We start from the raw sequence: 15,032 nt of genomic DNA, 5'->3' as shown, positions 1-15,032 counted from the left end.
CACACACACATACACACACACACACACACACACACCAAGCACTCTCTGGTGTGTCTTCTTATAAGAGACGTTAATTCCATTATGAGTGCCCCACCTTGATGATCTCATCTAAACCTGATAATTTCCCGTATGCCCCCCATTACTGAGTGCCATCACAGTGGCGCTTAGGACTTCAACATCTGAATTTGGTGGGCAGTGGGAGTGGGGTACAAACATTTGGTACATAACAGTCTCTGAAATCTTTCCTTAGTTGTGATCTGCTAATGGTATGAGAGAGATTTTTTTTAATATCTGGAGTAAAAAAGAAAATAAAAAGAAAAGAGAAAAAAAAAAAGAAGAAAGAACGTAGGCTGTCTCTGTACTGGAGCACTCTAACACTTAGGCTGTTTACAACTCTCTCTTTTTTTGTGCTGAGCCTAGAGATGAGTCGGTAGTTTTTTCAGGTTTTCTCTGAGTAGGTGTCTTGCCTTGGACATGTGCATGGCTTTCTAAACTCCCAGTATTTTTTAGTGCCGTACTTTCCCAAAGAAATTGTCTTGCCATCTTTTTCTTCCAGGTTTTTGGCTTGCCTGTTATTTGCCTCCATTGGAATATTTTGTCCCAAGTGGCAGTGAGTTTTCATTTGCCTTAAAATTTTCATGAAGAATGTCCTCTTCAGAGTATAGCTGCTCTTTCTGTACTAGGAGAATTTTGAGTTGGTAAAACAAAGGCGAGAGCCTTGAGTCAGTCCTTCAGGTAACCTTGCACAGGTCACAGCACACAAATTCTTTGAGAACAGTGTCTGCTCTGCTCTCTAGAACCAGGGACTACGGTTCAAATGTAGGAATGTGGGTTAGTATATTCAAGACTTTTACAGAGCCAAGAGTGGAGAAAGGGAAATAAAAACATTGCAAAGCTTTCACACTGTTTTGAAGTCACCTTTTTTATGTTTCAGCATTTGTTTGATTTGTACAAACCTTTGACCAATTTCCAGAGTTCTGAGAAATTTGATTCTGACGGTTTTTGTTCAATTTTTTGTGTTTCTGTGGAAGGATTGGCTCTTGGAACTACCACCTACATGTTTTTCTGAGGGAAAAAGGATGATGTCTTTGAGGAAGTGTATTTTGCTTGTGCTTTCCGATGTTTGTTGCTGTTGGGCTCACTATGTACCTCTTACAGTTTTTCTCTCCACTTCTTCCTGTGCAGCTTCTGCCCTATCTTAACTGTTCTTAGCTGCTTTTGTTACTATTTTGGAGCCTTTGGATTATCTCTGGTTTTTCATTCAGCTTAAAATGAAGATTGCCTTTTTTACTTGTTTCCTTTGTTATATTTTTATGGTGTCCAGGAATCAAATTATTCCCTTACTCCCCAAATTTCCCTCTTTAAAAATTTTTTTTTCATTTTATTTATTTTCATTTTTTTTAAAACATTTATTCATTTTTGAGAGTGAGAGAGAGTATGAGTAGGGGAGGGGCAGAGAGAGTGAGAGACACAGACTCAGAAGCAGGCTCCAGACTCTGAGCTGTCAGCACAGGGCCCTATGTGGTGCTTGAACTCACAGACGGTGAGTTCATGACCTGAGCTGAAGCCAGATGCTTAACCAACTGAGCCACCCAGATACCCCCCCAATTTTTTAAAATATTTATTTATTTTTGAGAGAGAGAGGGAGGGAGGGAGAATCTGAAGCAGGCTCTAGGCTCTGAGCTGTCAGCACAGAGCCCTGTGTGGGGCTCGAACCTACAAACTGTGAGATCATGACCTGAGCCAACTGGAATGCTTAACCGACTGAGTCACCCAGGTGTTCCCTGCAAATTTCCCCTTTGGTGCTTGTAGTCAACCCTTCTTCCTATCCTAAGCCTCTGATAATTAATATGTTTTCTGTTCTTATAACTTTGCATTTTCTAAAATGTTATGTAATTGGAATTATACAGTATGTAAGCTTTTGAGCCTGGCTCAAAACACATTGCATAGTAATGTACAATAGCACATTGTACAATGTACAGTTGTACATTGTACAGTTGTACATATGTACAATAGCATAATACATTTGAAGATTTATTGCCGTTGTTTTGAGTCATCAGTAATGTGTTCATTTTTGTTGCTGAGTAATTTTCTATTGCATGAATGTACAGTTGAAGGAAATTTGGGATGTCTTCTGTTTTTAGTGATGATGAATAAAGCTGTTATAAACATTCATGTATAATTTTCATGTGAACATAAGTTTTAATTTTTTAGATAAATAATACCTAAGAAGTGGGATTACTATATCATAACTTTCTAAGAAAATTGCTAACTAACTTTGCAAAGTGGCCATATAATTTTGAGATTCTTATGTAATACATATATCAGTGTATGAGAGTTCTGGTTCTTCTGCATCCTTACCATCACTTGATGTTAGTGTTTTGGATTTTAGACACTCTAATGTATCGAAGTGGCATCTCTGTTTGTTTTACATATTCCTATTAACTAATGCTGTTGAACATTTTTTCATGTATATTTATTTGTGTATCTTCTTTGGGGAAGTTTCTGTTGAAATCTTTTGCCAGCCAGCCAGCCAGCCAGCCAGCCAGCCAGCCAGCCAGCCATCCATCCATCCATCCATCCATCCATTTGTTTATTAATTATGTTTATTTATTTGGAGAGAGAGAGACAGAGCATGAGCAGGAGAGGGGCAGACAGAGAGGGAGAGACCATCCCAAGCTGGCTCCGCAGTGTCAGTGCAGAGCCCAGTGTGGGGCTTGAACCCCCGAACCCTAAAATCATGACCTGAACTGAAATCAAGAGTTGGTTGCTCAGCTGACTGAGCCACCAGGTGCCTCTTTATTATTTATTTTAATTGAGTTTTGAGACTTCTTCTTATATTTTGGTTATTAATCTTTTATTAGGTGTGTTTTGCCGATATTTTCTCCCAGTGTGTGGCCTGGCTTTTCATAACCTTAACAGTGTCTTTCAAAGTGCAGTCATTCTTAATTTTAATGAAGTCCATTTTATCAGTATTTTGGGGCTTTACTTTAGCTGTTGTGTCTAAGGCTCCTGAAGATTTCTTAGATTCTTCATATGTTTTCAGCACTAAAATTAGAATGGAATTAATAAATGTAACTAGAAAGGTTTTAGTATCCTTTCTTTAGTATTAAGAAAGTAAAATGGGACACCTGGTTGGCTCAGTTGGTTAAGTGTCTTACTCTTGATTTTGGTTCAAGTCATGCTCTCATGGTTCGTGAGTTCAAGCTCCACATTGGGCTCTGTGCTGACATTGTGGAGCCTGTTTGGGATTCTCTGTCTCCTTCTCTGTTCTATGCTGTGCAAGCTCTCTCCCAAATAAATAAACCTAAAAAAATTATGTTTTAATTAAGCCAGTATGTTCAAAATGGTCATTTCAACACACATTTAATAGAAAAATTATTATTTTTAAAGGTTTTGATTTTAAGTAGTCTCTCTACACCCACTGTGGGGCTCGAACTTACAACCCTGAGATGAAGAGTTGCATGCTTTACCAACTGAGCCAGCCAAGCGCTCTGAAAAATTATTATTAATTCTTTTAATAATTTTTTTAAAAGCTTCTTTATTTTTTAGAGAGAGAGTGAGGGCCTGTGTGCGCAGTTGGGGAGGGATAGAGAGGGAGAGAGAGAATCCCAAGTAGGCTCTGCACTGTCAGTGTAGAACCTGATGTGGGCCTAGTGGGCCTTGAACTCACAAACTGTGAAATTACAGCCTGAGCCAAAGTTGGGCCCTTAACTGACTGAGCCACCCAGGTGCCCCTTAAAAATAAAGAATTTACGTTTTAATTTTTGTTCTAACTCCCACCCTCATGTGTATTTCACACAGCATATCTTAACTCAGTTGAGGCACATTTCAGGGACTCCCTATCCATGTATGTCTAGTGGCTACGATATCAGAAAGCACAGATCTAGAAGTTTTAATAGTTTTAGGTTTTACTTTAAATCTGTTATTTATTTTGAGTTACATTTTGTATAGGTATGGGTTGAAGTTCTTTTTACATGGTTGTCATCAGAAATGTTTTAATAAAAGCTCTGGGCAGTTAGAAATCTAGAGATTATTCTAGGCTCTAAAGCTCAAGATTTAAACATAGCTTTCTGTTACTGCTTCATTGTCTTTTATTTCAGTGCAGTGTAAATTTACTTTGTAATTAATTTTCAAACCATATTTGTAAAATGCTAAGATGTGTTAGGGATTTAGTGTCTTGGCTTTATTCACATACCTTTTCAAACTTAAATTACACATTATGGTCTTTACCTTTTTAAGATTAACCTCCCCATTCGTAAACTCATATCTAAAATTCTTACTTTGTTTCCAGGCATGTACTGGCATTGAAAACATTGATGAAGCTATTACATTGCTTGAACAAAATAATTGGGACTTAGTGGTAAGTACTTCTTTTTTTTTCTTTTTTGCAGCTTTGTTGAGATATAATTGGCATATAGCATATAAATTTAAGGTGTATAACCTGATGATTTGATATACATGTATATTGTGACATGATCAACACAATAAGGTTAGTTAACATATCTGTCATCTCACAGTTACTTTTCTGTGTGTGATAAAAACTTTTAAGATTTACTCTTTTAGCAATTTTGAAGTATACAGTGTAGTTTTGTTAACTCTAATTGCCTTGCTGTACATTAGATCCCCATTTATTCATTTTATACCTGGAAATTTGTATTTTTTGACCACCTTCATTCTGCCTTACCCCTGATAACCACCAATCTAATCTGTTTCTGTGAATTCCATTTTCTTTTAGATTCCACATAAAAGTGAGATCATACGGTATTTGTTTCCTCAGAATTATTTCAAGAATTTTTTCTTTCCCTGACCAGTAATCAAATTTTATTAATTTTTCAGTGTCCTTAACATTCCTTATAGATGATTCAGCATACCATAGCCATTAATAATTTTAATCTCAGTGCACAAAATCTAAATGTCTTATCTTTAATATGAAGTTCATATTTAGTTCAGTATTAAATTACTAAATTATTATGAATTCTTAGATAATTATATGGTTCTTAAAGTTGTTCTCTTCTCACTGTGTATTAAGGTTCCTCTTCCCCTGTAATATTTTGATTGAGATGCTTGGTAGGAGAGAAAAGTCAGACATGTCTAAATGTCAGAATAATTCTATTTGATGTTTCCTCCTCACTTCCTGGAGCTCTCACTATTGATCACCCCTTTCTAAAGCTATTAAAGAAGTGACATTCTTGTGTGGTTAAAAAAATTTTTTTTAGTGAACTTCAGACAGTTTATTATAGAAGTGGTTTAATGTTTTGAATGGTGGGAGGCAGTAACTCATAAATCAAGTTCGGACACAGCACTACAGAATTGTAATTTATTTACAATTGCGAAGCAAACTATACATGAGTTGTTTAAAAAAAATTTTTTTTAACGTTGATTTTTGAGAGACCGAGACAGAGCATGAGTGGGGGAGGGGCAAAGAGAGAGGGAGACCCAGAATCCAAAACAGGCTCCAGGCTCTGAGCTGTCAGCACAGAGCCCGATGTGGGACTTGAACCCATCAACTGTGAGATTATGACCTGAGCCGAAGTCAGATGCTTAACCAATTGAACCACCCAAGTGCCTCATAAACATGAATTGTTTAACAGTATTGGAATAATACTGGTTGTGTTGGGATGACACAGGTGTCCCTCAGTGCCTTTGAAATCCTAAAAAAGTCCAAATTACAATTTTGAAGAAGTGTTAATTTTCAGAGGTAAAAACTTGAGATGTGGGCTTAGAGAGCTGAGATTAGATATCTAGCTGTGTTCAAGTCCATGCATGCATTTATATAATCAACCATTAATTATCTGTTTTGTGAAGATTTACTACTTTTAATTTTTATACTCAAAATATGAAAATCTTTATTTTCAGCTTGTACAACTAATTGTTTAACATTTTCTAGTATATTATGCAAGGGTGTTTTCTTTTAATTGTGTGATTAAATTTTTCTAAATACAGATGAGTTAGTTCTAGTCCTCCTGTTTTGTAATCTGCATTTTTCACAACAGCGTATCATGAATGTCTTTATCTAAATAAATGTGACTGCTTATTCTTTTTAATGTTCTTCTAATGTTTGCATGGTATTTCAAGGGATGGTTGTAGCATAATTTTACCAATCAGTCCTATGCTGTTAGACATTTAGGATTTTTGCAGTGTTTTGCTAATATACACATTACTGTAGAGAATATTGTTGAACATTGTGGTGTGTGTAACCTATTATTTTCCTAGAAGATATTGAATAAATTCAAATCATAAGTGAATTTCTGGGTCAAATTATATATATATTTAAGTTTTTGGATATTTATAGTCAATTGCCTTCCAGGATGGTTGCATTAATATGTACATTTTTGAGATTGTCTATTTCATTAAACCAGAGCTTCCTTATTTTTCATATAAGAAAAATGTTCAAAGAACACCTTTGGTACTTGTCAAAGTTTACAAATGCTTGAAATTATGGTCTGACTTGAAATCCATGCTTCTACAATGATACAATCTTCTTTTAAACGTATTTTTATTCTTTCCTTCTTTTTTTCTTTTAAGTTTTTCTGTTAATCACCCTCTGCTCATCATGACACATACACTCCTTAATCTCCATCACATATTTCACACTTCCTCCCTGCTCACCTCCCTTCTAATGACCCTTATTAGTTTGTTCTCTATGATTAAGAATCTGTTTCTTGGTGTGTGTCTTCCCCCCCCCCCCTTTGCTTATTTGTTTTGTTTCTTAAATTCCACATATGAGTGAAATCATATGGTATTTGTTTTTTTCTGACTGACTTATTACTCTTGGCATTATACTCTGTAGCTCCATCCATGTCATTGCAAATGGTAAGATTTTATTCTTTTTTATGGCTGAATAATATTTCATTGTATATATATACACCATGTCTGCTTTATCCATTCATCAGTCAATGGACAGTTAGGCTGCTTCCATAATTTGGCTATTGTAAGTAATGCTGCTGTAAATATTGGAGTGTATATATCCCTTTGAATTAGTGTTTTTGTATCCTTTGGTTAAACAGTTGTGCCATTGCTAGATTGATTATAGGGTAGTTCTATTTTTAACTTAAAAATTTTTTTAATGTTTATTTATTTTGAAAGAGAGAGCAAGCTTGAGTGGGGGAGGGACAGAGAGGGAGAGAGAGAGAAAGAGAGAGAGAGAGACTCAGAATCCAAAGCAAGCACCAGGCTCTGAGCTGTCAGCAAAGAGCTCCATGTGGGGCTCAAACTCACAAGCCGCAAGCAAGATCAAGACCTGAGCCGAAATCTGACACTCAACGACTGAGCCACCCAGGTGCCCCTCTACTTTTAACTTGTTGAGAAACCTCCATGCTGTTTTCCAGAGTAGCTGTACCAGTTTGCATTCCTACCATCAATGCAGGAGGGTTCCCTTTCTTGGCATTCTTGCCAACACCTGTTGTTTCCTGTTTTGTTAATTTTAGCCATTATTACAGGCATGAGGTGATATCTGGTTGTAGTTTTGATTTGCATTTCCCTGAATTGAGTGATGTTGTGCATCTTTTCATGTGTCTGTTGACCATCTGGATGTCTTCTCTGGAGAAATGTTTGTTCATGTTTTCTGCCCATTTTTAGATTGGATTATTTGTTTCTTGGGCATGGAATTGTATCAATTTTTTATGTATTATGGATACTAACTCTTATCAGATATGTCATTTGCAAATATATTCTCCCATTCCATAGGTTGCCTTTAGTTTTATCAATTGTTTCCTTTGCTGTGTAGAGGCTTTTTATTTTGATGAAGGCCCAGTAGTTTAATTTTGCTTTTGTTTCCCTTTGCCTCAAGGAATCTGTCTAGAAAAAAATCGGTCTGGCTGATGTCAGAGAGATTATTGCTTGTACTCTCTTCTATGATTTTTATAGTTTCAGGTCTTACATTTAGGGCTTTAATCCATTTTGAATTTATTTTTGTGTATGGTGAAAGAAGGTGGTCCAGTTTTATGCTTTTTGCATGTAGCTGTCCAGTTTTCTCAACATAATTTGTTGAAGAGAGTTTTTCCCACTGGATATTCTCTTCTGCTTTGTCAAAAATTAATTGACCATATAATTGTGGGTTTATTTCTGGACTTTTATTCTGTTCCATTGATCTACGTTTCTATTTTTGTGCCAGTACCATACTGTTTTGATTACTATAGCTTTGTAATATAAGTTGAAGTCTGGAACTGGGATGCAGCTTGCCTTTTGTTTTCAGAATTGCTCTATTTGGGCTATTTTGTGGTTCCCTATTAATTTTAGGATTGTTTGTTGCAGTTCTGTGAAAAGTGCTTGTAGTATTTTGATAAGGATTGCACTAAATATGTAGATTGCTTTGGGTGTAGACATTTTAACAGTATTAGTTCTTCTAGCCCGTGAGCATGGAATGCCTTTCCCTTTGTTTATGTCATCTTCAGTTTCTTTCATCAGTGTTTTAAAAAAATTTTTTTTTTCCAACGTTTATTTATTTTTGGGACAGAGAGAGACAGAGCATGAACGGGGGAGGGGCAGAGAGAGAGGGAGACACAGAATCGGAAACAGGCTCCAGGCTCTGAGCCATCAGCCCAGAGCCCGACGCGGGGCTCGAACTCACAGACCGCGAGATCGTGACCTGGCTGAAGTCGGACGCTTAACCGACTGCGCCACCCAGGCGCCCCTCATCAGTGTTTTATAGTTTTCAGAGTACAGGTCTTTTACCTCTTTGGTTAGGTTTATTCCTAGTTATCTTATTATTTTTGGTGCAGTTGTAAGTGGGATTGTTTTCTTAATTTCTCTTTCTGCTGCTTCATTATTGTTGTATGGAAATGCAACAGATTTCTGTAGATTGATTTTGTATCCCGGTGACTTCACTGAATGAGTGTATCAGTTCTAGTGGGTTTTTTTGGTGGAGTCTTGAGGGTTTTTTGTGTACAGTATCATGTCATCTGTAAATAATGAGAGTTTTACTTCTTCCTTACCTATTTGAATACCTTTTATTTCTTTTTGTTATGAGATTGCTGTGGCTAGGACTTCCAGTACTATATTGAATGAAAGTGGTGAGAATGGGCATCCTTGTGTTGCTCCTGACCTGAAGGGAAAGGCTCTCAGTTTTTCTCCATTAAGGATGATGTTAACTGTGGGTTTGTCATATATGGCCTTTATTATGTTGATGTATGTTCCCTCTAAACCTACTTTGTTAAGGGTTTTTAACATGAATGGATGTTGTACTTTGTCAAATGCTTTTTCTGCATCTATTGAGATGATCATAGTTTTTATTTTTTCTCTTACTAACACGATGTATCACATTGATTGTTTAGCCATTGAACCATCCTTGCATCCCAGGAGTATATTTTTAATGTATTGTAGGAGTCTATTTGCTAATATTTTGTTGAGGATTTCTGCATCTGTGTTTTTCAGAGATAATGGCCTCTAGGTCTCTTTTCTTGTGGTGTCTTTGGTTTTGGTATCAGTAATACTGGCCTCATAGAATGAATGAAGTTTTCCTTCCTTTTCTATCTTTTGGAATAGTTGGTGAAGAATAGGTATTAATTCTTCTTTAAATGTTTGGTAGAATTTGCCTGTGAATCCATTTGGTCTTAACCTTTGTTTGTTGGGAGTTTAAAATTTTTTTTAAATGTTTTTATTTATTTTTTTATTCTAGAGAGAGAGGGAGAGAGAGAGAGCACGCATGCGAGAGCAGGGGAGAGAGGGGCAAAGGGAGAGAAAGAATCTTAAGCAGGCTCCATGCTCAGTGTAGAGCTTGATGTGGGGCTTGATCCAACAACCCTAGATCATGACATGAGCCAAAATTAAGAGTTGGATGCTCCACTAATTGAGCTACCCAGGCAGCCCTGTTGAGAGTTTTTTGATTTCTGATTCAGTGTTTTTGCTGGTAATTAGTCTGTTCAGATTTCTATGTATTTTTGTTTCCATTTTGTTTCTGTTTATTCATTTCTTCTAGGTTGTCCAATTTGTTGGTATATTGTTTTTCATAATGTTCTCTTATAATTGTATTTCTGTGATATCTATTGTTATTTGTCCTCTCTTATTTGTGATTTTATTTATTTGGGTCCTTTCCTTTTTTTTCTTGTTAAATCTGGCTAGAGGTGTATCACTTTTATTGATTTTTTTTTTCAAGGAACCAACTCCTAGTTTCATTGATTTATTATTTTTTAAGTTTCTACATCATTTATTTCCGCTCTAATCTTTATTATTTCCTGCCTTTTGCTCGTTTTAGGTTTTGTTCTTTTTCTGGCTTCTTTAGGTGCATCATTAGGTTATTTATTTGAGATTTTTCTTGGTTCTTGAGGTAAGCCTATATTGTTATAAACTTCTCTCTTAGAACCACATTTGCTGCCTCCCAAGGTTTTGAATTGTGTTTTCATTTGTTTCCATGTACTTTTTAATTTCTTCTTTTATTTGTTGACCCATTCACTATTAAGTAGCATGTTATGTAACCTCTCTGTATTTCTGCTCTTTCCAGATTTTTTTCTTGTGGTTGGTTTCTAGTTTCATAGCTTTGTGGTCAGAAAAGATGCATGGTATGACTTCACTCTTTGTAAGTTTGATGAGGCCTGTTTTGCGGCCTAATATGTGATGTATTTTGGAGAATGTTCCTTGTGTACTTGCAAAGAATGTGTATTTGTTTTTAGGGTTGAATGTTCTGAATATATCTGTTAAATCCATCTGGCCCAGTGTTTCATTCAAAGCCGTTGTTTCTTTGTTGATTTTCTGTTTAAATGACCTATTTGATGTCGGTGGGATATTAATGTCCCCTACTACTATTATTATTGTTATTATTATTATTATTATTATTTATCAATTATGTTTGTTATTAACTGTTTTATGTATTTGGATGCTTTCATGTTGGGTACATAAATATTTACAATTATAATATCTTGTTGGATTGTCCCCTTTCTTATTATATATTGTCCTTCTTTGTCTTTTTATAGACTTTGTTTTGTTTTTAAACTTTACTTATTTATGCTTATTACTTTCATTTTTTATTTTTAGCCAAACTTTTTAAAGTTTATTTATTTAGTTTGAGAGAGACAGAAACGGCATGAATGGGGGAGGGGCAGAGACAGAGGGAGAAAGAGAATCCCATGCAGGCTCTGCACTGTCAGCCCAGAGCCTGACATGGGGCCTGGTCTCATAAACTGTGAGATCATGACCTGAGCTGAAATCAAGAGTTATATGCTTAACCTACTGAGCCACCCAGGTGCCCCCAGACTTTGTTTTAGTCTATTTTGTCTGATATAAGTATTGCTACTCTGGCTTTCTTTTGGCATGTTCATCCTCTCACTTTTTATCTGCAGGTGTCTCTAGGTCTAAAATGAGTCTTGTAGGCAACCTACACATGGGCCATTGTTTGTTTGTTTAATCCATTCTGTCACCTCATGTCTTCTAATTGGAGCATTTAGTCCATTTATATTCAAAGTAGGTATTGATAGAAATGTATTTATTGCCTTTTTATTGCTTGTATTTGGTTGTTTCTGAAAATTTTCCCTGATCCTTTCTTGTCTTTCTTTCATGGGTTCCTTGTTTTCTTTAGTCATACATTTGGATTTCTTTGTTTTTATTCTTTGTATGTGTATTAGTAGTTTTTGATTTGTTGTTACCATTAGGTTTGTATATAACATCTTCTGCATACAGCAGTCCATATTAAATTCATGGTTGTTTAAGTTTGAACCCATTCTTTACTCCTTTCCTCCCCCTATTTTAGGTATATGGTATCATATGCTATGTACTTTTATATTGTAAGTTCCTTGACTGATTTTTTTTTTTTTACAAGAATACTCACTTTGACTACTTTTGTGTTTCCTACCTTTATACTGTCTTTTTTTTTTTTTTTTCTCTTTCCTTTCCACTTGAGTCCCTTTTGATATTTCTTGCAGGGCTGGTTTAGTGATCATAAACTCCTTTAGTTATTGTTTGGGAAATTATTTATCTCTCTTTCTATTGTGAATGATAGCCTTGCTGTATAGAGTATTCTTGGCTGCAGGTTTTTCCCCTTAAGCACTCTGAATATATCATGCCACTCCTTTCAGGCTTGGAAGGTTCTGCTGAGAAATCTGCTGATAGCTTTATGCGGTTTCTTTTGTATGTACCTTTTTTTATCTGACTGCTTTTAGTATTTTCTTTATTGGTATATTTTGTCATTTTAATTACAGTATGTCTTGTGGGTCTTCTTTTTTTGATTTTGATGGGGGTTCTCCATGCCTCCTGGATCTGGATGTCTGTTTCCTTCCCCAGATTAGGGAAGTTTTTAGCTATTTCATCAAATAAATTCTCTTCCCCCCTTTTCTCTCTTCTTTCTAGGCTCCTATAAAATGAACATCATTATGTTTGATGGAATCACTGAGTTTCTTAAGTCTATTCCAGTATTGCATAATTCTGTTTCCTCTTTTGTTCAGCTAGATAACTATACATTATTCTGTCTTCTAGGTCAGTAATTCATTTCTCTGCTTCTTTCATCCTGTTGTTCATTACATCAAGTATATTTTTCATTTTGATTATTTAGCTCTTTATCTCTGCTATGTTATACCTTATCTGGGTTAATTGTCTCACTGATGTCTACCACTTTTTTCTCAATTTCAGTAAGTAGCTTTAAATTCTCCATCAACCATGTTACTTATATCTGTTTCACTTAGATCTGCAGCTGTGGTCTGATTATATTCTTTCATTTGGGACAAATTCCTGTCTTCTTATTTTTCCTAAGTCTCTGTTCCCTTTTCTCTGTGTTAGGAAAGTCATCAACATTTCCTTTTCTTGAGGGTAATGGTTTTATGAAGAAGTCCTCTAGTGCCCTGCAGTGTAGTGTATCCTATTTGCCTAGGGCCTGGCGCTTCCAGAAATGTCCCCATGAGTGCTGCATGTGCTCTGTTGTTTTGTCCTGACCACTTTATCCTTCAGGCCAGTTGTCTGCAGAGGCTCTCTTTGCCTAGGTTGGGCAGTGTTTGGTCCTTGGCCTGAAGGTGGCATTTTTTTTTTTTTTTAACATGTATTTATTTTTGAGAGACAGAGCACAAGCGGGGAAGGGGCAGAGAGAGGGGAGACACAGAATCTGAAGCAGGCTTCAGGCTCTGAGCTGTCAGTACAGAGCCCGACATGGGGCTCGAACTCACGAACCATGAGATCATGACCTGAGCTGAATGAAGTCAGATGCTTAACTGACTGAGCCACCTGGGTGCCCCTGAATATGGCATGTTTTAACTAGGTATGTTCTGGTCTGCTTATGAAATGAGACCTGTAGTTGCCACCACTGGAAGAAAGGCCTTGCAAAACTCCTGGGTGGGCGTCATGGTGTTGGCGGGGGTTTTGGGTGGGTCTTCTTGGGGAGAGGCCACCCCACTGGGACTGAGGCAATTGTGACTGGGAAGGTGGTTCTTCTGAAATATGGGGAGGTGGGGCTTGGTTTAAGCAAGTTAGGTAGCAAGTGTCGGCACTGTGCTTGTTCCTGCTGGTGGCCCTGTGCTTACGCTGAGGGGTGGGTGGGGGGAAGTGGTATCTGCCAGTTCCATTGTTTCCAGCAGGGTCTCTCTGTGAATGCTGCCTCTCTGGGACATGTTCCAAGATGAGCAAATAATATCCCCACTGCCTCAGGTTCTCTTCAGAACAGTTTCCATGCTGTATGTCCATAGGCTGTTTGTCCTGCTTTCTCTTCAAGAGCAGCCACAGTGTCCTTTGAGCTCTCTCAGAGCAAAGAATGTTGATCTTTTTTTTTTTTTTTTTTTTTTTTTTAATTTTTAATGTTTATTTATTTTTGAGAGAGACAGAGACAGAATGCGAGTGGGTTAGGGGCAGAGAGAGAGGGAGACACAGAATCCGAAGCAGGCTCCGGGCTCCGAGCTGTCAGCACAGAGCCCGACATGGGGCTCGAACCCACAAACTGTGAGATCATGACCTGAGCTGAAGTCGGGTGCTCAACCGACTGAGCCACCCAGGCGCCCCAAAGAATGTTGATCTTTAATACTCTAGGCTTAAACCCCTGCTGGTTGCAAGAACTCCTGAAATTTGGGCCCTGACGCTTTCCAAGCCAATTGCTGTGGGGATTCGTTTTTCCATGTGTTCTCCTGTATCCTGCTCTCTCACCCTTGTCTGCAACTGGGGCTCTCCCCACCACAGCAGCCATGATCTGTTTGTCTCTCAAATTGCATCTCTGCATTTTGTACCTTCTTTGAGGTGGCCTCTTTTCTTCCTTTAGTTGTGGAGTTTGTTCTGCCAGTCTTCAGATAAATTTCTGGTGCATTTTGGTTGATTTGATAGTTATCTAGTTGTATTTGTGGGATGAGGCAAGCCTAGGGTCCTCCTACTCTGCCACTGTATCTTCCTAATCTGTTGTGCTATATTTTTATCAAAGTACTGTGTAGATGACATGTCCATGATTTCTATGGAGATGGAAAGTGTCAGGAACTTATTCAGAATAATGTCTGCAGGTTTCTTGTCTTGAAGTTTTTTTTTTTGCAATCTCACGTGCATTATTTAGTTTGTGTATTTTTAGGGTGTCTTTAGGAGAGGTTGATATAAATTGTTGTTTGAGATTAAAAATCCCACCAAGCTAATCTTGTGTGGTATTGATGAAAGGAGTATGGGATGGAGTTAAGTGAGGTTGTGGGCTTAGAGTGATGGAGTACAAGTCTTTCATCTGAAAATTACCAGTTGTGGTGTCAAGGGGAGGGGGTAGGAAATGAATGTAAACTCTTTCCTAATGTCCTTTCTGTTGGTCCATGTTCTTTAGCTTTGAAGGGTAAAACATTAATTGATTCTGCCTTTTTCTCAGTCCATTCTATCTAGAATATTGTAAAGGACAATTTTCCTAGGTAGTGTTAAATAATTGCGTGGCACGAGTACTCTTCTTCAACTATTTCTCAGTTATTTGATTTTGGAAAATATTGTAATAGCACTTGGCTTAAAAACACTGGTGTTAAATTTCTGCAGAAATGTAATTTCACACTTTTTCGGGCCCACACAAAAGCATCAGGATCTCTCTCACAACCTTAATCTTTGGGTTTCTTTTGAAATATGTGTCCTAACTGGCTTTTCTCTGCAAATAATCCACTTGTATCCACAGT

At 37.1% G+C, this 15,032-nt stretch overlaps 1 protein-coding gene across 3 annotated transcripts in view; it reads left to right on the top strand.

Annotated features, from left to right (window-relative positions):
* Positions 1–15,032, top strand: part of FAF1 (Fas associated factor 1) — a 520,342-nt gene that overhangs the window by 68,882 nt on the left and 436,428 nt on the right. For 2 of the 3 annotated variants that reach the window (XM_019836981.3, XM_019836980.3), the window contains exon 1: positions 4,289–4,363. Coding sequence is in view for 1 of the 3 variants with exons in the window: in XM_023258678.2 (XP_023114446.1) it covers positions 4,295–4,363 (69 nt within the window). In the remaining 2 variants the exon portion in view is untranslated. Of the gene's footprint in view, positions 1–4,288; positions 4,364–15,032 lie in introns of those variants that run through there. The other variant, XM_023258678.2, reaches the window with a different exon arrangement.

The sequence above is a fragment of the Felis catus genome, chromosome C1, assembly GCF_018350175.1.
Source record: "Felis catus isolate Fca126 chromosome C1, F.catus_Fca126_mat1.0, whole genome shotgun sequence".
In the NCBI taxonomy this organism is placed as follows: domain Eukaryota; kingdom Metazoa; phylum Chordata; class Mammalia; order Carnivora; family Felidae; genus Felis; species Felis catus.
Note: the sequence above shows the minus strand (reverse complement) of the source record. Positions and strands in the feature narration are given on the sequence as shown.